This window comes from Poecilia reticulata, linkage group LG5, assembly GCF_000633615.1.
Source record: "Poecilia reticulata strain Guanapo linkage group LG5, Guppy_female_1.0+MT, whole genome shotgun sequence".
Classification (NCBI taxonomy): Eukaryota; Metazoa; Chordata; class Actinopteri; order Cyprinodontiformes; family Poeciliidae; genus Poecilia; species Poecilia reticulata.
In genome coordinates this window covers 27369415-27392983 of record NC_024335.1, presented here as the reverse complement: position 1 = coordinate 27392983, position 23569 = coordinate 27369415, and the positions used below count along the sequence as shown (strand labels likewise).

At 39.0% G+C, this 23569-nt stretch overlaps 3 protein-coding genes across 6 annotated transcripts; 2 read left to right on the top strand and 1 right to left on the bottom strand.

Moving 5' to 3' along the window:
• The first annotated feature begins 1175 nt into the window (after positions 1 to 1175).
• ghrh (growth hormone releasing hormone) lies at positions 1176 to 5091 on the top strand. 2 transcript variants are annotated; one of them, XM_008410181.2, is made up of 6 exons: positions 1176 to 1295; positions 1584 to 1695; positions 4024 to 4128; positions 4316 to 4420; positions 4513 to 4638; positions 4727 to 5091. In XM_008410181.2, the coding sequence occupies exons 2-6, from the start codon at positions 1610 to 1612 to the stop codon at positions 4731 to 4733; spliced, it is 429 nt and encodes a 142-aa protein (XP_008408403.1). In that variant the 5' UTR covers positions 1176 to 1295; positions 1584 to 1609; the 3' UTR covers positions 4734 to 5091. The 2 variants fall into 2 exon arrangements, with proteins under 2 accessions (XP_008408403.1, XP_008408401.1); XM_008410179.2 differs by lacking the exon at positions 1176 to 1295 and adding an exon at positions 1363 to 1447.
• A 1861-nt stretch (positions 5092 to 6952) lies between these two features.
• On the top strand, positions 6953 to 15939 carry cdk5rap1 (CDK5 regulatory subunit associated protein 1). Of its 3 annotated transcripts, none has more exons than XM_017305046.1 (13): positions 6953 to 7035; positions 7957 to 8060; positions 8873 to 8907; positions 9819 to 9919; positions 9990 to 10200; positions 10284 to 10404; positions 11488 to 11718; positions 11877 to 11974; positions 12460 to 12515; positions 13934 to 14064; positions 14135 to 14284; positions 15057 to 15197; positions 15731 to 15939. In XM_017305046.1, the coding sequence occupies exons 2-13, from the start codon at positions 7983 to 7985 to the stop codon at positions 15824 to 15826; spliced, it is 1449 nt and encodes a 482-aa protein (XP_017160535.1). In that variant the 5' UTR covers positions 6953 to 7035; positions 7957 to 7982; the 3' UTR covers positions 15827 to 15939. The 3 variants fall into 3 exon arrangements, with proteins under 3 accessions (XP_017160535.1, XP_017160536.1, XP_008408400.1); XM_008410178.2 differs by lacking the exon at positions 6953 to 7035 and adding an exon at positions 7056 to 7839; XM_017305047.1 differs by lacking the exon at positions 7957 to 8060 and having other exon boundaries at positions 6960 to 7035.
• A 100-nt stretch (positions 15940 to 16039) lies between these two features.
• On the bottom strand, positions 16040 to 23013 carry LOC103465399 (bactericidal permeability-increasing protein-like). The gene is made up of 16 exons (XM_008410177.2): positions 22925 to 23013; positions 20928 to 21038; positions 20721 to 20835; positions 20514 to 20645; positions 20280 to 20435; positions 20137 to 20200; positions 19105 to 19165; positions 18931 to 19022; positions 18673 to 18849; positions 18529 to 18588; positions 18278 to 18445; positions 18134 to 18201; positions 18004 to 18046; positions 17860 to 17923; positions 16480 to 16556; positions 16040 to 16363 (listed from the first exon to the last, which is right to left on the bottom strand). Exons 2-16 carry the CDS (start codon positions 21031 to 21033, stop codon positions 16322 to 16324), a joined length of 1425 nt encoding a protein of 474 aa, XP_008408399.1. The 5' UTR covers positions 21034 to 21038; positions 22925 to 23013; the 3' UTR covers positions 16040 to 16321.
• Between the last annotated feature and the right edge of the window lie 556 nt (positions 23014 to 23569).

Here is a 23569-nt window from a genome sequence, read left to right as displayed (position 1 = left end):
ATCTAGCCGCTAGCGAGTAGTTTTAGAATCACTCATTAAAAATTCATTATTTTGAACAGTAAGTGTTCAGGTTCAAGGCAAACTTACATTTTGTATGTCTTTCCCCCAATCCCATCACATTCCTGTCGAAGTCCATTAGAGTAAAAACTTAAACTGGTCCTGAAGTTTACAGAAATACAAGTAATGACCAGAGTTTTAGTAACGTAGCTCACCCACATCTACGTCTTTATTAGAGAGTCGGTGGTGCAGCCAAGCTAACCAACAAACCTACAGCAGAGAATTGATAAGGGTCAATTCTTGTAGTGCAGAGTAACAGTAGGGTTTGAATCCTCAGGTAGAAATGGCTGTTAGCAGTAAATCATATTTTAACTGAATAAAACATTTAAGCTAGCATCTTCATGTTGAGGAGAAACTATATTCTCATTAAAATTCACAATTCACTTATAACACCAGGTGATGCTTCAGAAGAAATGGTTTTTCAATTAAAAATCTCCCCATTTTTTTAACCCTAAAAACATTCAATATTATTAATGAAATTAACAAAATCATTTTTGTAGTGCATCATTTGCAAATCATTGTAGAACTAAACATGGATCCGTATTTCTTGGTCTAGATTCTCTAGAAAAAAGTTTGTCTCCTCGGCCACAGGAATCAATCAGGTACAGACACTGTCCTGCTGGACATTTTTTATCTTACTTTTGATTTCCAGGCAGTTGCTATAATGCGTAACTGTGGCAACAAGGTATTGTTTTTACAGCTGGAAGCAGCTCATTAGCATATTAAAAGTTCAAATAATACCTGAACTCCAACCCCAACTCACAGATGAATTGAAATAGAGGCTGTATGGATTTACTTTGTGTTGCAGGCCAGAAACATCAGATGAAATGAAATGAAATTAATTAACCAAACATTATTGTTTATTTCACTTTGTTCACAATCCATTTTTTTTCTCCATACATTTTGTCTTTTACTGATTCATGGTTATGCAAAACCATAACACCCTGCAGCACTGAAGTGCTACTCAATTATGGTCATGCCCAAAAAGAAAACAAATCCAACCCAGAGAGTTGATGTTGACGGCTGGGCTCGGTGAGGGAGAGTGGTCATGATGATGTGAGCTGTGGGTGTGACTGAGCCCCAGGTTCAGTATAAACTGACCATGTATTCAGTAGGGGGGGCAAACAGCAGTGTTCCCGTCTCTTTTGTCCTGTTTTTCCCGGTAGTGACGGACGATGAGAGTGGAAGGCACCGAGTAGTGGCTCAGCAGGGACGCTCTCAATCTGCTTTAAAACGAGGTAACTCTCAACACACACACACACACACACACACACACACACACACACACACACACACACACACACACACACACACTACACGAGTCTAACATGAACTGTTCTATTGGGTGTTCCATTTTTTACATCTGAGGATACACATCTCCATGCTTCAAGTTGGTTTTTTTGTAGTTTTTTTTTTTTTTTTCAATTGTGTGGTGACGCTGATGCTGGGAAACTGTGATTTCAGTGTTTTTTTTTCTTTTTTTCTTTTTCTAATGTAATTTGTACTCCTGTCATTTATTCTGGTAGTTCAGTGTTCTCCAGGACTTACTGCGATGATGGAGAAAGCTGCTGTGCTGCTGCTGCTCTTCTGCTGCCTGGTCATGTCTCTGTCAGGCTCCCCTCTCTACCCGTCCATCAGGTACGTCTCAACATTCATGACTCGTTAAATGCTGTCTTTATAGAGCAGTTTAAGGATAATTTGAAAGTTTTGGAAATTCCTCCCCACTGTTCGAGTCAGGTGTTTTTATAGAAACTACATTATTAAAACAGAATTTCATCAATAATATTTTGTATTTCATTTTAAACAGTGTTCTACAGTTGAAATAATGATGGTTAAGCAGTTAAAAGAAACTTAATAAAGTACAGTTAGATTTTTTTTAAAGATGAATACACCTGAATTAAGCTCTAGAATTTTTTTAAACATTATTTTCCACAACTTCTTTTTAACTCAAATTTTTTTAAAGGATATTTTTGTAATTAAGGCATACGTTTCTCAATATGTATCCACCTATCACTTATTGGCAATTGGGCAACAGATTCAGGAGGTAAATCATTCTGGATGATTGCACAGCGTCACTAAGCCAGAAAAAGTATGTCTCTGCAGCAGGCTCTTGCTCTGCCCTGTTGTTCCCCAGGACCCGCCTGTAGAACCCTCAAAGGTTCTGTAGGAAGCTGACTTCAGCTGCTTGTGTTCAAGCTCTCAGTACTTGTTTCGGAGCGACAACCGCATTTCTACAGAAGATGCCTCATTCTGTTTATCCATCTACTGGTCTACCCTTCCATCACTCATGAAGAATAAGCTTCTGGTCTGGAGCAAACACTGACCCTCACCAGTCTGGAGTGATACATCCACCATGGTCATTGATGGAAGACACCAACAGAACCACATCCTCTCCAAAAAGCAAATGAGATCCTGAGATTCCCAAACCAAACTCCCTCCTCTCCCAGACTGCTTTGGTATCCTTGTCTATGAAGCCCACAGACTGGAAAGAGGCAGAGAGCAACACACAGATTTCATATCCCTAACATCCACAGTTATGAGCTGAATATCTACCATATCAGCTCCTCCACCAGATGTCCCCATTTCACCCATTTTACTTGTTTGGGCGCCACCTGGTGGCGATAAGTTGCTGGCTCTAATCCTCTCTTCATCCAGACGTCCTGCAAAAAATTAATGAAGGATCACTAAAATAGTACAAATTTAAAAAAATACATCTATTCTGATAAGGTGGCATGTAAACATTTTCCGTCACCACAGTAGCTAAGTTGCAACAGCACCTCGGAATTAATAGAGTAAAATTTGCTCGCTAGCTCCAAACTTCCTCGCTAACAAATTTGTCTTTAGGATTAGCACTGTATCCAAACTAGCTAAAGCTGGAAACAAATGTAAATTCTTGATTCAATATAGTAACCTTGTCAACCACAAAGTAGAGAATTTATATTCAATTTTTTATTCGAATCAATAAAGTATTTTTGGATTGAATTGAATTAATGTTTCTGTTTGGACACTCATACAACAAATGAGAATAACTCTGACTGAAGTAATAAATTCATTGATGTTTATTGAGACATCACTAAACAATATGCTTACAAACTAATATGATGCAAATGATTTTAAATGAATACTTTTTATGGAGTAACTCACATTAACATAAATTCTAAAAAATCTAATATCTCATTTGTTTGGGTCAATATAACTCCAACAACAAATATATTTACGAGGTGTCGTTTGTAAAGTTAACCATAAACTAATATAAGAAAAAAAAATGGGGAGCATTTTTCAAAGTCATATTATGCCCATGTTTATTATTATTTTATAAATGTCACAACTTCAAACTAAATACCTACCTCTGAGTTAACTGTTCAGTCTGAATTTAAATATTTAGCGTGCTAACTATTTAATTTGAAGCTAAATATTTAGTTTGTAAAATTACTGTGCTAATTAGTTTGAAACTGTGATACTTAAACATGAATATATATATATTTTCTTATTATTATTTTACTTCAGGAAAAGTAACACAATTTATTGCTCCAAACTTTGACTGTTTAACTTTACAAACGGTACCCCATAGATATCCAACAGTTTTCAACCAGGTTAAAAAAGAAAAAGGATAAGATAGACAAGTCTACATTCATGCCTAATGCAAATGTTGTTTTGAACATTTCACCACTTACTTTGCCTGTCATGTCTTTGTCCTCTGCTCTTGTTATGCAAAGAAGGGTCAAGATGTCTGAATTAGTCACCGTAGTTACGTTGCTCCACTAGCGCATCTTAATCATGTCCAGCGCTCAGGCAGCAGAACATGTCATTTGACAAGGACAAGAGCATTTTGTAAACCCCAAGCACGGTTTAGCATCTAACATGAAAATGAAAATTTAAAACTCTTAAGTGCAGCTATAAGTTGAGGAAGGACGTGTTTAGAATTCAGTATCGGACATTCAGGAAGAATATGGTGATGTCTGACAGGTTTGGCCAAAGGGACACGTCCATCCTCATGACTTCTTCCTTGAAGAATCCAGCAGAACAGCAGGATGAAGACAGGATCCCTCTAAGAGACGGAGAGGAACTGCGGTGCGTATGGCTGTTATGTTTGGCCAGATTCGGTGAAGACTAAGAAAATGTGTCTGTGAGGAAAATCTCAAATTGTGGGCAAATCAAACTGAAGTTACACTCACTGATGCATTTGTAACGTAAAGCTAAGAAAATCATTGTCCATTAAAGCAAACTGATTTGAGCTTCCCCCTTCTCTGATCTTTAGCTCTGAACGTCACGCTGACGCCATCTTTACCAACAGTTACAGGAAGGTCTTGGGCCAGATCTCTGCCAGGAAGTTCCTTCAGACCATCATGGGCAAACGGCTCGGGTAGGCAGGGACGTCTGTGTGCAGAGCGTGTTAGTCACTGCAGAGCTTCATTGTCAAACTCCTATTGTGGCTATCACTGTGCTCCTTTGCAGAGATGAAAGTGAGAGCTACATGAAACGTCAGTCAGACATCTATGAGGGGACGTTTAAAGAAGATCTCACATCCATCCAGAGCGATCAGAGGTACAGAGGAGGGCGGGGGAACGTCATGAGGCCCAGGTGAAGAAATACCTCAGGCTTTAAAATCTAAATCCTCCCTCAGTGATATGTTGTTGTTGAAACTAACTTAAATACTGATTCTCTACAGAAGTTGAGGATTAACTGAAGAGTGGGAGCCGTCACTGATTGGGTTCTTTTGCTGTATCTAATGTATTCTGTACAAATTAAGTTAGTAATATTGTCTTTTGTTAGTCGTTATTAAAAATTATATTGTTAATAATAATAATTATTTAAAACTGTGAAGACAACCTACGTTTGGTGTCATTCCTGGCAAGGACGGGATCATTCCAACCAGCAGATTTGATTTACCTCGGCTTGCTATGTTCCATTGGAAAAACAAACTTTAATGTGATATATTAGGATTTATGTGATGGGACACAAGAAGGTTCCAAATTGTAAAGTGGAAAGGAAATTATGTATGGATTACAAAATCTTTGAAAATAAAAATTTTAATGGGTTGTATGAACAAATGTATCTCCTTTTGTTCTGAAACTGTGAACTCAAGTCCAGGTTAACCAATAGGAAGTAAGCAATGGCCACCAGGGCATAAGAAGCTTGTGAGAGAACATAAGTGAAGAAAACATGAAGACCAAGGAACACATCACACACATCAGGGCTAAAAGGGCAGTATAATGTATTTTCGAGGCATATAGCGGCATTTTATGGTACAATGAAATAACGAGGTTACTTTCGGTTGTTTTAAAAATGCTACAAATATCAATATTGGCTTAAAAGAAATTTGACTTTGTAACTTAACACCTTAAAATTGGGTTCTGTCTCTTTAAGAAGCTCCTGCTCTTTCTGAAACTCCGCCTTCAGGAAGTCATCACAACATGGCTCCTCTATTAACCCTTTAACAACGTTTTTACCATCGTTGCTCTGAGAAGTAGATCCTATAATGACCTCAGCAGATGCGTAAGTTCCACCAGGTGTTGCTCGTTGCTGCTGGCTAGTCTGAAAGATCTTAGAAACTGTGACTCTGAAAAGGAGCTGTGCCTTGTAGGCAGAGCTAGGTCCACCCACGGATTTTGCACAATTAAATGGTTGCCACAGGAGATTAAAGGATTTCTCAAACATGCATCAAAAAATCAAAACAACTCCCCAGGTATGTTGATGAATGAATAACATAATAACATAATAACATGACGTAAAGCTTAAAAAACCCAGCTGATTTTACCATGTACTGCTCTTTAAAGCTGAGGGCTGCATAGCTCATACAGAAGGCTGCATAACTCATGAAGCAATCAGTCCAAGCTTTGAAAATCTCAGAGCGTTCTTCAATAGATAAACTGCAAACCTTCCAAGGTATGACTGTTTACCTAAGGCCAGGAAATGAGACCGTTAGTCAGAGAAGTAGCCAAAAAGTCCTACAGTAAACTTTGGAGGAGCTGCAGAGACTCTTGGCTCAGGTGGGCAGTGTGTTGATAAATATTGGTGGTGTTCTCTACAAGTCTGGCCCTTTTTTTCAAGAGTGGTCAGAAGGATTCCATTGTTGAGCGATAAAACATAGGAAGGAAGCCATGTTTCCAGTTTGTCACAAGCCATTCAGGGAACACTCAAATATGTGAGAACAATAGAGACCAACCTCTTGGTTGACGTGACTGTGTTACTCCTGTCAGCATGCTGCTTGGTAGCTTTCTTGTTTGACCGTAATAAGTTTAACCCATTTTTGTTGTTACAAAACCTAACCCAGACTGCCAGGTCAAACCCTTAACCCAGTTCAGTTGGAATAAATGAACCCTCTGCTGGTTCTGTTCATGTTTGTTCCATAAAGGTATCACCCACGGGATTCTCCCCCACCCCTCTTTCCCCTCCGAAATATGAAGGTTGTGAGCTGCAGTGGGAGAGACCTTGAATTCTGTATTTAAGTTCTTGCACAGTATGGTGTGTCCAAGCCAGAAAGAACTGCTCTTGTTCTTGCAGAACAAAGAACAAAATTCTCTATTCTTGTTGAGTATTGGCTGCTGGGTCATTTGAACTCAGCAGTTTTTAAAGACATAGTTGATAAAAGTATGACCATAATATTGAGGCAGCACCCTTACGATTCTTACAGATAAAACAACTGTCCATTACAAAAACACTGTGAAAAAGCACTTATTCCGACAGGTGATATAAATAAGAATATGACCAAAAATGACAGGAACCGTAATGAATTTAAATAAGTAAATAGTATAGCTAAATGAGTATAGTGCAATTGCAAAACTTTAGGACAATTTTCCGGGGATATAAAATTAATCTAAATAAAAGACAGCTTCAGTTAAATTCCCCCTTAAGTTGTCAGGAACCTTGTTTAGTGGGACATTTTAGAGACGGACTGCAAATACAGACGTACTGCAGGTGGGATCAGCTCGCAGGATGCAAGAGGATTCTCCGTTTTCATCTATGTCATCGTCACAGGTTGTTATTACAAAACCTAGAACACTCCAAACCAGTTGGAATTTTGTCCTTCCATTCTTCAGAAAATTGTCCATATTTGATAACGTTTATAAAAATACGCATTAAGCCGACCAATTTCCTCTTGCTTGCCAATGACAATAGTTGCCATCTGTTTTGTACTCTTGTAGGTGAATATAGGCTGATTCAAACGCAAAACCCATTTATCAACATTCTGCTTGTACCTTAAAGTGTAGAATTTGCGTCACCCTTTTACAGCGGCCACTGTTATTATCGTACGGTGGCATTTTATAGTTTAGACTGGTACACAGTTTTGTGACGCCGTTTGTCTGGAACAGGAAGTGACTCCTCTTGCTTGGAAACATCTTCGGCTGCACGTTAAGTCGGGAGCTTAAATGACATTTACTCAGATTGTTTCACCCCTTTATTTTTGTAACTTAAGACACAGGAGTTACAAATGGTGGATATTAGCTTTACATGTTGCTGAATAAATGAAAAGCTCTGAGTTTTATTGCACAGGAAGCTCTTAAACAAGCATGAGGACTGTAAAGCCCTTCCTTTGCGTCTCCAAACACTGGGCTCCTCTCAGGTGGCTCTCCAAACCCAGAAACTGTTCAAATGTAGCCAGAGCCAGCTCAGGAGAGAAGAAGAAAGCTGTCTCCGACAACTTCAGGAGACAGGTAGCTTCCGGTCCGCGTCTTCAGGACTTTATTAAATCTCCTCCAGTGACTTTGGCTGTAAATTACCAACACACCGACGAACATTATCTTTCTGAGGACTTGGGGCTGCTTGGGGACGCAAGGAAAGGTTGGTGGCGTGTGCACAACTGACAGCTTCCACTAGCTTTACATTCAATGGTTTTGGAGTGTGTGTGTGTGTGTGTGTGTGTGTGTGTGTGTGTAATGACGGCTTACCTCATTTCAGTGTATTTTGAAACTTATGGATGCCAGATGAATGTAAATGACACAGAAATAGCCTGGTCCATACTGCAGAAGAAAGGCTATCAACGGACAGCTGATTTGAAACAGGTATTATTAAGTTCTAAGTCTTTCCATGAAACAAACTTCCAGATAAGCATGGCTAGCTTATGATTACACAGTTGTTCTAATTTCGTGGTCAGAAATGGTTAAAAGAGGTGTCTGTTTAAGCAGAGCTTCACCCCGATCACAGTTTGGTACATAAAGCATTGTATTGTTCCTCCAGGGGAAAAAACCCCTCAAATCTCTGTCATTTACTTTTTTCTTTTTAAAATCAACTGTACCAATCATCCTTCACATGGCTCTGAGGTTTCCCTGTTACTTTGATCAAACAGCATGAGTTTATATAGAAGGAAGATGTTTCTTTAATTTCATGAAAAGTTAAATTCTTTGGACATTTGGATACAAGGTTTGTGTTTAACAGCAGCAAATCGATATCATCAATAACTTGACGGTGGTTGGATAAATTACTCAACCCAGACATCATCAGGTGTTGGTCATGCAGTCTGGACCAATCAAAATGCAGGACAAAAAGGTTGAAATCCGTTGTAGCGGGACACCTGATGTTAATCAGAGACTCAGAATACCAATAGTTTTTGCTAGCTTTTCTAAGTGATGTTGCTAACTAGCTACACAAAGCAATAACAATGTTATATGAATATGTAGCAATTTTAAAGTCTCAATATTCTAAAGAGCATTGGGAGACTTTAGAGTCTCAATGCTCAAAGGAACATGCTTTCAGAAATAGATGTCCTTGTGTGTATGTGTGAGACAAATGCCAGACACAAACCAATAAGGAGTGGACATGAATGACAGAGTGGAGATAGAACACAATGTCCTGTTGTTTTTCTTATCTCTTCTAGGCAGATGTTGTCCTCCTGGTGACCTGCTCTATAAGGTGAGCTCTTTCAGGTTCATATAATGGACCCCTCGTATTTGCAGGAGTCATGGACCACAGCCGCCCTCAAATTGCTAAAATCTGCAAATACTTGAGACCACTAAAAACGCACATTTCCATAGTTTTTATAACTTAAAACTCATGTTAAGTCATCTACAATAAGTCACAAGTATTGTCCAGTTGCCAGGTTAAAAATAATACAATAGAAACTAAGGTGAATGCGAACTGAAATGGCCGGAGGCAGGAAATGAGCAAGAATAACTATTGTTTTGTAGAAAGAAGTCAAAATGAAATACATTTTAGCAAAAATATTAACAAGCTGGCATAGTGTAAATATGTAAACCCTTGTGCTGTTGAATTCAGTGTTTCAGTTAATCCTTTTAGTCATCGAAATGTCTTTAGTTCACCTCGTTTTCTGTTCAGTAGTTTGAGTTGTTTCCTTGTTTGCGTTTGCAGTGGAAAGCTGGTTCTTTCAGTGAAAGTTCAGCTCTGTGTACAATCCAGGAATCCAATCCAGTTTTCTTAATCGGCCAATAAAACCAAACTAACCAACGGTTACATTTTAATACCAAATTTACCTCAGTATGCATTAGTCTGTATGATGGAAACTACCTTAGCTCTGCCACAGAAGCTAACAAATGGCGTGTCAACTAGCATTACATCTAGGCATTTCAGATTTCTAAGCTGTATTTTCTTTACATTGTTTTAGATAAACTCAACGAACAAAAATGGAAGCAGGCAAATTTTCCACCAATAATTTGAAGTTGCTTTCCACAGAAATTTCTGCAATCGCTGAACCACAAACTTGGGGTCCACTGTACTCTATTTTGAAAAGCTCTTTATTTGTTCCTATTGTACAAATATACGACTTTGTGGTCAGATTAACAGAAGCGACAAAACTCTTTCTCTAGAGAAAAGGCTGAACAAACCATTTGGAACAGACTCCAACAACTGACAGCCATGAAGAAGAAACGATTAAAGACCAACTCGCCAATGAAAATAGGGATTTTAGGTAACATAATGTACACATCTGTTCGGATCTCCAATGTTGCAGTAATATTCAGACAGCTGTGTTTGTCCAGGCTGCATGGCTGAGAGGCTGAAGACTGAGCTGTTGGAGCGGGAGAAGCTGGTGGACGTCCTGGCTGGCCCCGACGCCTACAGGGACCTTCCTCGACTTCTTGCCGCCGCCGCCGGAGGTCAGCAGGCGAGCAACGTGCTGCTGTCTCTAGAAGAGACCTACGCAGACATCATGCCCGTCCAGCATGCCAGTCAGGGCCGCAGTGCTTTTGTGTATGTTGCTTCTCTATTTTGTCAGAACTGACCACCCGGATCAGTTCTTAACGTTTTTTTTCTTCCTGTTTTGTTGCTGGCAGCTCCATCATGCGAGGCTGTGACAACATGTGCAGTTACTGCATTGTTCCCTTCACCAGAGGTAGAGAGAGGAGCCGCCCCGTCAGCTCCATCCTGGAAGAGGTTCAGATGCTCTCTGACCAGGTAAATCACCACCCAACACCCAAATCAACCAGCCCTGCTCAGTCCTCTTCTATACTCCTACAGTTGGAGTCTTCCTCCTCCACTCCTTTGCTGCTTTTCCCTCACTTTGCTGTGCCAGGACTATTTAATCTCATATGTCTTTTTTTTCTCACTGGACTTTCCTGTCAGTATTATTAGTATTATTAAACACAATAGTGGTTTTCTCAAACATTATGTAACTTTTGACATATTTATAAAATAACAAAACAGGAATCTATTAGATAGCTGAGTAAAAAAAAAATATGTGAAAAACTTCTTCAATGTTTAACAAAGAGATGAAAACTGTCCTTTAAAGACAGGTTAACATCCAAGTCAGTGATGTTCAAAGTGCGGTGTGGGGGCCATTTTTGTGTCCGTCTGAATGATTTTGTGGGTCCCCAAACCACAGTCCTAGAATAGAGCGACTCTGGGCTGCAAGCGTTGGTAGCTGATGCAGATGGAGATTTTTTGTATATTTTTAGGGCAACATTTTGACAGAGAAAATGTATAATTCTAAAATAAAATACTAAGTAAAACATAACTTATTTATAATGTACACATAGAGTTTCTGAAATTATATTAATTTTGTGGTAAATGGAACCACAAACATTTTATTCAAACTTTTAGTAAACTTTTACTCAAAACCAGACCTGAGTAAAGAAAGCTTTTTTACTTTAAAAGAAATCTGAACAACATCATAAATTACACAAAAATTTATAATGTAAAGATATACTACATCAATTATAATACATGAACATGTAAGAAAATCTTTAGGATCAGCACTCATCCCAATGTGTGTGTGTGTGTGTGTACCATGTATTTGATGCATTATGGGGACAATTTTTCTGACACGTATAACGTTGTGGAAACCCACTGCTCCTTGTGGGGCCCAAAGCCCCACAAGGGGAAATGCTGTGTTTGGGTTATATTTAGGACTAAGGTGTGAATTAAGTTTGGTGTAGGGTTAGGCTGTAGAAACGAATAGAAGTCAGTGGAAAGTTACAGCAAAGATAGCGAGACAAATTTGAGTGTGTTTGTGTGCGTATGCATCTGTGTATGTGCCAGGGTGTGAAGGAGGTCACTCTGCTGGGTCAGAATGTGAACAGCTACAGGGACACATCAGAGGTTCAATTCTGCGGCTCGGAGCGGACCAAGCTGAGCCGTGGCTTCAGCACCGTCTACCGAGCCAAACAGGGAGGCCTGCGCTTCTCCGACCTGCTCGATCTTGTGTCGCGCATTGACCCCGACATGAGGATAAGGTTCACTTCCCCCCACCCCAAGGACTTTCCTGATGAGGTACACCCCGCATGTCACGTTCTCTCTGGATGGGAATGTGTTCCTGTTGATTTCCTGTCAATCACAAAGGTTCCACTAGAGAAAATAACAACAGTTCTGTTGAGCTGTTGCTGTTTAACCCAGGATGGTGAGTTCTGGTGTGTGATGGGTTCGTCCAGGTTCTGCAGCTGATTGCTGAGCGACAGAACGTTTGTAAGCAGATCCACCTTCCGGCTCAGAGTGGGAGCAACCAGGTCCTGAAGGCCATGCGCCGGGGGTAGGAAATAACTGCCGCCATTTGTAGGCCTGTCACAATAGGCAACAAATCAGTTAATTACATGATAAATTAAAACTAACTCAATAATTTCCATTTGTATGATTTATCATTTTTGGTTTTTTAAATTTTATTTTATTTTTTACCAAAAACTGGATGACAAAAGGCCTTTGTCTCAACTAGCCCTTTTTTTGAAGAACAATGTTGTTTAAAAATAATTCATAATTCATTTTAATTGTTGTTTCCGTCGTTCTGTTTAAATGTTCATTAGAATTTGAGAATGTGTTCTTGCATTATTTTGCCATTATCATTATTTTACTTGAAATGATCTCAAATCAGCATTATCATCATTTATCACAATAACTTATGGGACTATGTATTGTCTGTCAAAATCTATTATGGTGGCAGGCCTAGACATTTTAAAATAACAGCTGAAGGATTTTGTTTTATGGAATCTTTTTATATTGGACTCTACTTTTCCTGTTCAGTTACACAAGAGAGGCCTACCTTGATCTGGTGGACAATATAAAGCAAATCATCCCAGGTAAGCAACTAGAACTGCTTTGATTTATCTTCTGTCGCTTCGTGTTACTAAATAAGATGTTTATCTTATGGGAATCTGACCATAACTGCACAGAAATAACATTTATAAACCAGTTTGATGTGTTTGGGGTCTCAGTCACCTTCAAGCCAACCATTAAAAATGTTAAATTATTCTGAAATTTATTCTGATGATGACTGCATGGAAACATCTGCATGGCAACATTATGTTGCTTTACATAAATACGGCTCTGTTGTTCTCATAAAAATGTTGAATTGCAGCTAAAGTTGTATAATCCGTTCCGACGCCTTCGCTGCAGGAGGCCGACCCTGGGCCCATCGGGGAGCGTCGTTTACTGCTGACTCAGCCAATGAGAGGGCAAGAGACGTCAGCGTTTATGCACTTTTAGAAAACGAATGAAAAGAAAAAGAAGTACTAGAGTGAACTACAGATGGCGCCGCTGTAGCCCTCACACTTCTACAACCGTGAAACGACAGCATCCAGCTTTCAGCCTTCAGCTGGGCAGAAGCTGCTGCTTCAAAGAAGTTTAAAAATGTTCCAAATATGTTTTATGGTCTGACAGTCTAATCAAAGAGCACAAAGAATTACACAGGTGTTGTTTTTGTTTTTTTTTATTTGTAAAACTAACTAAAAAGTTACACTAAACCCAAACCACTAACCATAAACATTAGTTCTGAAAACGCTAAATCGCTCCACCAACACTATTGAGTTTAAGCTGATGCTAAAGCTAAGGCGTTAACTTAAATTCAAATGATGTCTGCCCTTGAAAGACTTGAGCACCATCGTAATTTTGATGTTATTTGATGTTAATTTTGATAGTTGACATGTTCTATAATGTCCTTAGAAATAAAGTTATTGAAGGGAAACTAGGGAGTGATGGGAGGAAACAACGGCTGTGTGTTCAAAAGAAGAGCAGGAACATAAACGTCTAACTTCTAGAAAAAGTCTTCATGTCAATAACCAAAACTTGAGTACAGATGTTGTTTACAGCCAACAGCCAAGTAAATGAATGTCTTGGAAGTTTTCAGGAACAATTAACTTTGAGTAAAGTAGGTATGCTAAATGCTAGCAAAGTTACCAAAAGCGCTTAGCTAAAAATTAGCTCTACTATTAGCGCATTAGGGGAAGTGTGTCCAACACCGTTGATCACAAAAATATTTTCCTTCAAAGTTAATACAACTTCAAGCTGTTTTTGAGGATGGTAAGCTAAATATATGCTATTGTTAAAAACAATCAAGAGTTCCTCAGAAATCGCATGGATTTCTGAGGAATCCATGCTGATCAACGGATAGAACAATCCTTTGATCAGCATTGTGGTGTTGGCTCAAAGCTTTTTTTCTTTTTTTTAATACGTTTCTGTAAAATCCGATTGACTGGTGATCTTCATTCTTGTGCGTCAGACGTGAGTCTCAGCAGCGACTTCATCTCAGGCTTCTGTGGTGAAACGGACGACGACCATCAGCAAACTCTCTCCCTGATCAGAGAGGTGGGCTTCAACGTGGGCTTCCTGTTTGCCTACAGCATGCGAAAGGTAAGCTCCTGCTGAACCGCTGCAGTGTCGTGCTTTGCAGTATTTACTCTTTCGTCCCGCTCTCTTTCAGAAGACGCACGCCTTCCATCGGCTGCAGGACGACGTGGCGCCGCAGGTGAAGCGGCGCCGGCTAGAGGAGTGCATCAGCGTTTTCAGAGAGGAAGCAGAGCGAGTGAACGCTGCTGTCGTTGGCAGCACCCAGCTGGTGCTGGTGGAGGGAGTGAGTACTTCACTGACCGCATGAAAAAAGCTGAAACTTTTTACATATCTGATCAAGGTGTGACTCAGTCGCCTCGATCATCTATTTTTGATTCCCCACCCTGTTTAACCCTTGCAAAAATATTCACACTCCTTGACATTTTTCTTTTTTTTCTCAGTAAAATCCTAATCTTTGTTGTATTTTATATGTATTTTAGAAAATGAAGAAGGCTCAATAAAAATGTATGTCACACTTTTAATATTATTTGTAGAAACATATTCAACACCACTGTCTTATTTTAATTCTACTTTGCTGTTATTATATTGCATTGGTCTGTCACATAAGATTAAAATACCTTCCTAAAATAATGGCCTAAGTTATTTTTCGCCAGATGTGATTTTTTTTCCCCTGTAACATGTTTTGGAAAGAAAGAGGGAGAAGGATTTCCTTTTTTTTTCTTTGCCAAAATCTGTTTTGTTAAAGAATGACTTAGGCCATTGTTTTAGGAAGGTGATGATATTCAGGTTGTGGTTGGATTGTAATAAAATCTAAAATGAACATGAAAACAGGACAGTTTCTATTTTCTGACTGCAAATGGCTTTGGGACACTTCCTCAGTTGGGCTGAATTCAGGGATGGGGAAATGTGATCTAGATTATCTCCTTCAGAAATGAATATATTGACATTTCTAATATGATCATTGTGTGCAGCAGCAAAAGTCGTGTATCTATGCAGGGTTACTTTAACCTGTTACCAAGCAACGCCGCTCAACTCTGCTCTCCATTTTTATTAAGGAAAGTAAAAGATCTGCTGAGGATCTGTGTGGGAGAACGGATGGGAACATGAAAGTGATTTTCCCCAAAGAAGATGTTGCCGTTCAGGCTTCTGCATCCAACACTGCACCGATCCGTGGGGGAGGCTATGTGCTGGTGAAGGTAGGATGGGTTAGCTTTCATCTCCACGTTTAACTGGAATTTGTTCAGAATCTGTTGTACTTGAAACTGCAGTTTTAGAGATGGTGTAAGTGTAGCCTTTAAAATTAGTTGAACTCGTTCAAATTCTTGGTCCTAACACAGAAACTTACATAAACTTACACATGAACTTTGATAAAGTGCTCCCACAATAAAAAAAAATCTATTTCACGTTAAGATGATGACAAACATTTATTAGAATCAATTAAATCATTTCCACATTGAACATAACATTTGATACAATGATTACAAGTTTCTTGTCAGTAGTTTGACATCATAGTTTTCACAGTAAGAAAAAACCCTAAACAATAGAATTAAATGCATGAATGTCATTTTTCTATTGAAATGTACAATAAAAAAAACACTTTGACTGGAAGTATTTGCTACACCTTCTACATTTTCAGTCTGGTACATGTCACATCTGTACAGCTGAGTAATCTGACATGGCAGTAGTTTGGTTTCTGCTACATTCAGTCTGATGTCTCCTGTCTGTGTAGATCCTGTCTGCCGGCTCCCAGAGCCTGAGGGGCCGGGCCCTCAGTCACACCTCCCTGAGATCAACCGTGACCCCCAGCTGTGATGGATACAAGTGATGCTGGAAACCATTATTTAATGTTCAGCTTTATACACTTTTATCGTCAAGATCAGTTGTATTTATTTGACTAAAATCCAGTTATTTATTATGATAAATAATTGTTCATAACTATTGCCTGTGTCTGATTTCAAATTTTTTTTCCCTCAATGAATTTGATTGGTTACAGTGACACAGTAAGGAGTTTCTGCAGGAGAACTGTTCAGATCAGCATATTCACAGAATCATTTCACTAAGCTAGAAACTTTCAAACAGAATTTAGCTAAAGTCATCAGCCGAGAGGTGCTGCAATCTGCTTTGGAAGGAGTGAACTATCCCTGAGAAGGAATAATAGAGGGCACCAGTTCTACAAACATCTCATCTACAGTTTTTAGGAGAGAAAACAATAAAATAAAAATCACACAAATGTAGAAAAACAACTCCAAAATGAAAATGATTTTGACAATGGTTTAAAAAGAAAAACACAGTATTCTTCCCATCTTTGGGTCTTTGCTGTTCAACCTGTGAAGTTAACATCTGTCCCGATCAGCATGTAATCCTGCAAATAAAACACGGAAAAAAAAGGTTTCTCAGAAATCAGTGGGTTTCAACACTTATGTAGAATCTGATTCTGATCTCTGCTAAAGTCAGAACAGAAAATATCACATCTCTAACCTTCATTATTTGAAGCTGGGGGTTCACAAGGTTCATTTTTCCAAGTGCAGGAAGTGGGTAACCCTTATCAAGTTGAACTGTAAAAGAAAAATCAGGTTGGGTACAAATCAAATCAAACCTTCCATCCTGAAGACAGATTCATATAAATACAACCACTGAGTTGTTCATGTCATGAATGGAAATCCTTAGGTAACATGTCAATTCATTAAAAGCCAAGTTTCCTAATTTCTGAGACGAGTTAACTAGTTTAGCAACAGTGCTAACACTAAAGACAAACTTGCTAGCAAGCTGAGCTAACCCTGAGGCAGTCGGTCGTAATTACCAAAACAATGTTTGACAGGAACAATGTCTTTTCACTGACATGTTGATCCCAAACCAGCTCTTACTTAACATCCAGAACAAACAGACGCAAAATAGTAAAAATGTAATTACTTTAGCTGAGTAAACATATTTTGGAAACCATTTAGATTTTTTAGTTTTTTGTACTTAGCTGTTAAACTTAACACAAAGGCTTACTGATTATGATTGCTTTTACAGATTTATACATTCTCTACCAGGCAGTAACACTGTAGCCTTCACATGTTAATACAGGTTAGTATGAAGGCTACTTATGGCAATACTACAAAAGTATTTAAAGGTCCACTATTTACTTTTCACAGGTTTCTGTCCTCCCATTTGGGTACCTACTACTAATAGCCCAATAGGGGAAAAAAAGCTGTTTTTTGGGAATAAATAAACACCAAGTTTGTTCAGCTGGTTTCAACAGTATTGTTGTCGGCTGCAGTATTGTGATTTAATGTGATCTATGTACATAGACACATAGATCCAATGTGTCTGCATTTTCTCACAGTCACATAAAACAGCCGTATGGCTTAATTTTAGTTTTGCTTGGGATGTCTTTGCAATATTGCTAAAGAAATTTGTAGTTTGCACCAGTCAGTTTAGGAATGAATCCTCTGAAAACAGTACACGACAGAATTTGCCCAAATACGTGGACTGAAGGAAGGTCAGATTTGTTCATCACAAATCTGCAAATGATGGTGATGTAAGCATAAACAAGTCCTAAACAAGCCGCTTTCTTGTTTTAAAAAGGTATGAAACGAGTTATAATGAGATTATATAACCAAGATATGTTCTGTTAAAACTAGAGATTGTAACAGTAAAACTGTGACCCCTAGTGGGATGTTTGAGTGTCATCTAGAAGAAACAGAGTGAGAAAATTGAGAAACAGAGGGAGGCCCTATGATGATGTAATCTATCAGAGGACCTTGTTTTTATGCACATTGTTTTAGCATTTGAAGGGTTTCAGAGTTGTTTTGGGGTAACAATTATTTGGAACTTTTTTAGACAAAATTCAAACAGCAAAATTGATAAACTTACCATTAACTATGGGTATCACTATTACTTTGAGGACCATTTGGAGCACACTGTCAAGGACGCCGACCTGTAACCCAAAGGCAGAATTTTAGCCCGAGTTTGGCTTGAGGGTCCTTACAGAGACTCATCAGAAAATAGAGTTCTTACCTGAAACTGTCCCACATAGCTGGTTCCTACAGACAGTTTCATCCTACATAAGCAGAACAAAGTTAGAACTGATTGAACATCCCTTCAGAGAGTTTACAGAAACATTTCCCGGCGTCTAGGAGCAACTCACTGATTGAGATTGAGGCGTCCGGCAATGTTCAGTCCTCTGACGTACACGTCGGCGCTTACGCTGCTCTCCTACCGAGAAAACATCAGAATGTTTACGGTTTTTTTTCTTCCAGTCAATGATTTTTCATCTTGTAGTGTGACGTACCAAGTTTAGGACGAAAAGAGGGGAAAGTGTGCCGTTGGGTTGGATGGCGTACGCCGTCACCGTGGCAGTCACCACAGCGGTTGCATTGTTGGGCTGGAAAGTGATGGTGGGACTTTTCTCAGCCCTCACCAACAGCTTCATCATCAGACCTGGATACTGCTTTGCAATCTGACAAAACAGAAGCAGATCCACGATGCAGTGCATGCCAACGATGATTGTGTTCCTCAATAAATCCTTGAAATGTTCCTCACCTGCGGGATGAAGACTCCAAACGTTTTGGTGTTGAGTCGGAACGGAGAGCCTTTGGGGACCTGTTTGGGACGGAGCAAGGAATGTTGTTACACAAGTGGGATTTTGTGGACTCGGAGGCCATAGAAGAGTGAACAGTGGCGCACCATGTCGTCTGTGATGTACAGGCTGAGGACTCCAGCTTTGTTGTACACAAAACCTGCAGAGTTGGCGGTGAAGGCGGACAGGGCCATGTACAACATGTTGTTGTTCTGGGATGGCAGGGAAAAGGCTGCGGGAATGAACGGAGGCTCCTGGTGCTTCCCAATGTTGTAGAACTGACCCTATAAACAGAAATAATCTTAGATTAAAAGAAAGTGTATAATTAAGGCTTTAAAAATGCCCTGTTGTTCACAATTCTTTACCTTCAAGTTCAGATCAAGAGACGATTGTGAAATAACCGGAGATGACACCATGGAATATTCAATCTCTGCGTATTTGTCCACCTTGGCCAGCACTGCAACAAGACAAAGAGATGTTAACTAACATTCTGGAGCAGAAACATGTATCTTCATGTAGTGCAAAAGGAAATGCTTTACCGTTGAGTGTTTGCAGCTTAGGGTTTAAACCAGTAACTGTCTTGTCAACCAGAGGACAGATCTGCAACAGGAAGGAAGAGGAAGAGTGACTCTCCATTCTTTTTGAACAATCAACTTTTTGAAAATCAATTTCTACAGAACTGAGCAATAAATTGCTAAGATTGTTTGGTGTATAATTAATTGTTTGATTGTTATTATTATAAGGTACAATTATAAAATAAAATTGAATAAATGTAACTTTCTTCAAAAGTCAAAATTTTGACTTAAAACTATTTTTCTAACTAAATCACACATTCCTGTAGTGAAGATGTTTTGAGGAAAACCTTTAAGCTGCTCTGCTTTTCATGTTCAAGTTTCCCAATTGTTGACCTAGAATTTTGCCCGCCTCCCATCCTTCAATTCCAACTGAACTGGTCAGTTTTTATTAGCAGAAAACCTTGAAATGATGTGTAATGGGTAGAGAAAGCCACATGTGATGTGGAAGCAAATATGATGGTAATGGGAGTGAATGGAGGATCTGCCTCAGAACTCTGTTAAAGACGAAAAGGGATATTTATTGCTGGATGAGTCAAACAAAATGGATCATTCTGATTAAAAGTAACCTGATCAAAGTTGGTGGTTAAACGTTTACTTTAAATCGACATGTAAATCTCGCCAGACTGTAATCTCAAACTACAATGGATCTGAATAGGATTCATGTGGTGGAACAAAAGTAGTGCATAAATGTGAAGTTGCAGAAAAATATTGAGTGCTTAAACTTTCTTTTTTTAAATTAATCTTAAAAATTGCAGTGTGAATTTGAATGATTCTATCTGTTTTGCCACACTTTTAAGAGTTTTTTTTGTGTAAATTTTAATCATCCCTTTTCACTTTTAATCCAACTTAAAATATTGTGATCCTTTATGTTGCTCTGTGACATTAGCTCCCATCTGAACTCCTTTGAATGTTGTGTTTGAGTTTAAGGGGAATGCATATTCCTCTATGAATCCAGAAAGTGATGGTGGATGAGCGTCTTCGCTGCTTCGACCTCACCTGTTTCTGCAGAGCGTTTCGTAGAGCCTTGTTTATGAACTTGCTGAACAGATTGTAGAGCCAGCTGAAACAGAAACCACAGCATGTTAAGAGGTTTGCAGCGTGAGCCTGCAGTAATGTTCCCTCATGGTTTTCCCCTTTACCTGGCTCCACCATGGAACTTGACTTTGGCACTGGCCACATTGGCTACGCAGTTGGTATTGCTGACCACCGGCCGACCTGTAGCGTCACTTTTCACGACTATAGTCGTGCTGATTGTGAGTCCATTGACATTCACGTCAAAAGAGCCGCTGTCCTTTCTGTTCAGGAGAGATCCACAGAGGGGTCAGCGCTGGAGGAAGGGGCTTCATTTCATGTCTGAGAGGGTTTTTACTCACATTATTCTGAGGTACTTGACCCTCCAGTTTCCATGCAGATTCATGAAGGCATTTCCGATGGTCAGCCTGACCCCGGTCCCAGGCACCAGAGTCACCGCAGAGCTCGGCAACCCCACGTTCACCAACCGTATGCTGGAACAGATGGTTTCAGGACAGTTGGTCTCAGTTTTTCACTAAATGCAGAGTGGCTAGAGAAGAATGGCTTACTTTGACAGACTGTACTTGACTTTGCCAATGGGAGACACCCTTTCTGAGCCGGAAAAATCTGGAATTTGGATAGATTTAAGTTTCTCCTGCATGGCGGCGATGCCCAGTTGTTTCCCTGGAAACAGAAGAAAAGCAGAATTGATGGTTGTGATGAGGAAACAAGGGAGAAGTCTTATCACATTAGTACACTTTGGCTGTAAAGCTTACCATATTGGAGGCCTTTATCGGTCAACCTGACCGTCACGCCCGGGTTGACGCTCAGGGTGGTTGAGGCAACCGACAGCAGGACCAGCAACAAGGACAGAGCCGACATGACTTCTGGGAAACGCACAGGAAGAGCATTCCTATATGAACTAATGTTTCGTCCATGTCGCTACATACTGAAAGAAGTGTGATTTCTTATTATATATTTTCATATTTACTTCTATTTATCGATGCTCTAGTTAAAGCTTTTTTTTTTTTTTTACATTAACTGGATTTATCATGACAAAAATAAATCAAAAATCTTATCATGACAAGACATTTTCACAAAAAATGATAAACAACAATAAATCCTCTCCCCCTTTTTGTGAAGGATATTAATTCAATAAATCCAACCTGCCTTGCTCAGAAGAGTGGATACAACAGAATTACTCAGTTTCACGGACAAACAGCTGTAATGAATTCAGAACTTTACTGAAATAATGCATTTTATAACTTACAAATATCATAAACTGCAAGTAAATTAAACTGCAGTGTTCTCAGTATGGTTGGGATTCTTGTATTTGAAAGAAATGCCTGTTTTCCACTGGACAGAACCACATGACCGTCGTTAAGTCAGCCTGAGTCTCTGTGTTATTAAATTAGGCTGCAAGTCGTTCTTGGTTCACTTCAAATGAAGAATGTTTGAATCAGAGCAGAAAAACGTTCCTGACTGGATGTTTTAGAGCAGAGTGTGTTGAGACGCACACAGAAGCCGGTCCAAGTGACCCGGTTCCACCAGAGACCTCAGACCCAACGGTCAGTTAAAGTCCTTCTTCAGCTCGCCCAGAACCAAACAACTGGACCATTACCAGCTATGATGAGGCAGTCATCAGTTTTTGTTTATTTACAGTTAAACTCTAATTTATCTAAAACATCTGAATACAAACACTTGTCATATGAATTGGGCACAAAAAAAAAAAAAGTTGTGGTTTTAGGATGTTAGCTTAAAATCTTGACCCATGAACCCTTCATGCTAAGCTAATAGGACAGTCTGAATGTTGCTGCTGACATGTTGAATGTGTTTTTTATTGTTTACATTATTAAGAGTCAATATGGATTTATTTATGTCTGGTACTGGAACTATAGAGTAATTTACCATTGGAGAGATGTGGAGGTTTCTCCAGCCTTTTCCAGTGTTTGGACTTATTTCAACAGATTATCCTAAAAAAAGTTGTTTCAGAAAATTGTCATGGGTGCACACATTTGGGAAATGTCTTTCTTGTATTTGTGAAAAACGTTAATTATATCTATGTTTTCTCCTGAGATGTAAAATATTGGTTGGGGGATAGGAGGACGTTTTATGATGCGACACCAGGAAGTAAAGGAATCCAGCAGTGATAAAAGAATCATGAGACTTGGCTTTGGGGAAAAGCATCCAAAAATTTCTTCTTTTAAATAGCTGAAAATATGGTTTGTTTTAAATTATTTTTTGCAGTATAATTTTGTTCTGTAGTTATGATTTGCTATTTATTTATTTACTTACTTACTGTTGTTTCTTGAAGGCGGTCCTGTCATGTTCACTGTTAGTCAGTGGTGTTTTGTTATCTGTAGTTGTTTTTATAAGTTGAACTCATTTTCTAACTTTTCTTATTATTTGCTCTTACATTCATTTTATCAACTATATTTAGAAAATAAAACAAAGGTATATATATTTTATACATATTTATCTTTCTGTCTTATTGCCTGGTCTTTGAAATAGGATGAAACATCTTTCTGATTCTTTTATCTGCAGTATAATTAACCACATCCTTCCTGTTTTAGCATAGAAACAAATAAACGGACATAAATTCAACATAAAGTTGAATCTTTGTAATAATCTGTACATTTTGTTGTAACTTTTTTGTAACTTTGTTGTAGCATCACTTTTTGAAAACAAAGAATTGTTGAAAATTGCTCAAGTTTTTGGGATAAAAATAAAAATGTTTACCCTTTGCCATCCAAATAAAACAGACGAGTCTTACCCGGAGCAGTGGGTCAGCAGCAGCAAACGATTCTTCCTTCCCCGACACTCTGACTGTTTACAAGCCTGAGTCACTGAGTGAGTGAGGAAGAGCAACATATGGCCTCTAATATACTCCCTGATCCAGGAAGTTGAACCTGGGTGGGACCCACCCACCGTCCTGAAGCAATCACGGGTTTTCTTTCTGGCTCAACTGAGGCAAGTCTGAAAACTGGGCATGTTTTCAGGCTTGCCTTTAAAGGTTTGCATATTTCTCTCTCTCCATGTAATCCATATGTTTTATTCTTTGTTCCCAATCTGCAGTTCCAGGAAATTAAAACATAAAGGACTATAAAAAGTTCCTCTTTTTCCCCCTGTTCTGTGTTTGTTTGGTTTGGTGAACTGGATCACAGTAGAGGAACTAAAGACTGAACTTGCTTTGTGAAACCGCTCTCATGCTTTGAATGTGTGTGAAGTTGGCCTCTGCACATTCTTCAGCTCTACACACTTCAAACACATGTTCAAGGTTAGCAATGCAAAAATGTGCCTGAATAAATATCAAGATATAAAGTATAATGAAGAAAATTGTGACATGCTATTTGTTTGTGAAGTTGTGACCTTTGGATGAATTTTTTTAGGTTTTTATTTATATTTTTATAGTACAAAA

Coding starts and splice junctions, on each gene's coding strand:
- ghrh (XM_008410181.2), top strand. CDS start 1,610: ATGATGGAGAAAGCTGCTGTGCTGCTGCTGCTCTTCTGCTGCCTGGTC. Junction 4,129..4,315: donor AGAGACGGAGAGGAACTGCG/GTGCGTATGGCT, acceptor TCTGATCTTTAG/CTCTGAACGTCACGCTGACG. Junction 4,421..4,512: donor ATCATGGGCAAACGGCTCGG/GTAGGCAGGGAC, acceptor GCTCCTTTGCAG/AGATGAAAGTGAGAGCTACA.
- LOC103465399 (XM_008410177.2), bottom strand. CDS start 21,033: ATGTCGGCTCTGTCCTTGTTGCTGGTCCTGCTGTCGGTTGCCTCAACC. Junction 18,850..18,930: donor CTCTTGATCTGAACTTGAAG/GTAAAGAATTGT, acceptor TTCTGTTTATAG/GGTCAGTTCTACAACATTGG. Junction 16,557..17,859: donor AGTGATACCCATAGTTAATG/GTAAGTTTATCA, acceptor TTTCTTTTACAG/TTCAACTTGATAAGGGTTAC.
- cdk5rap1 (XM_008410178.2), top strand. CDS start 7,569: ATGAGGACTGTAAAGCCCTTCCTTTGCGTCTCCAAACACTGGGCTCCT. Junction 7,840..7,956: donor GCTTGGGGACGCAAGGAAAG/GTTGGTGGCGTG, acceptor ACCTCATTTCAG/TGTATTTTGAAACTTATGGA. Junction 8,061..8,872: donor GGACAGCTGATTTGAAACAG/GTATTATTAAGT, acceptor TATCTCTTCTAG/GCAGATGTTGTCCTCCTGGT.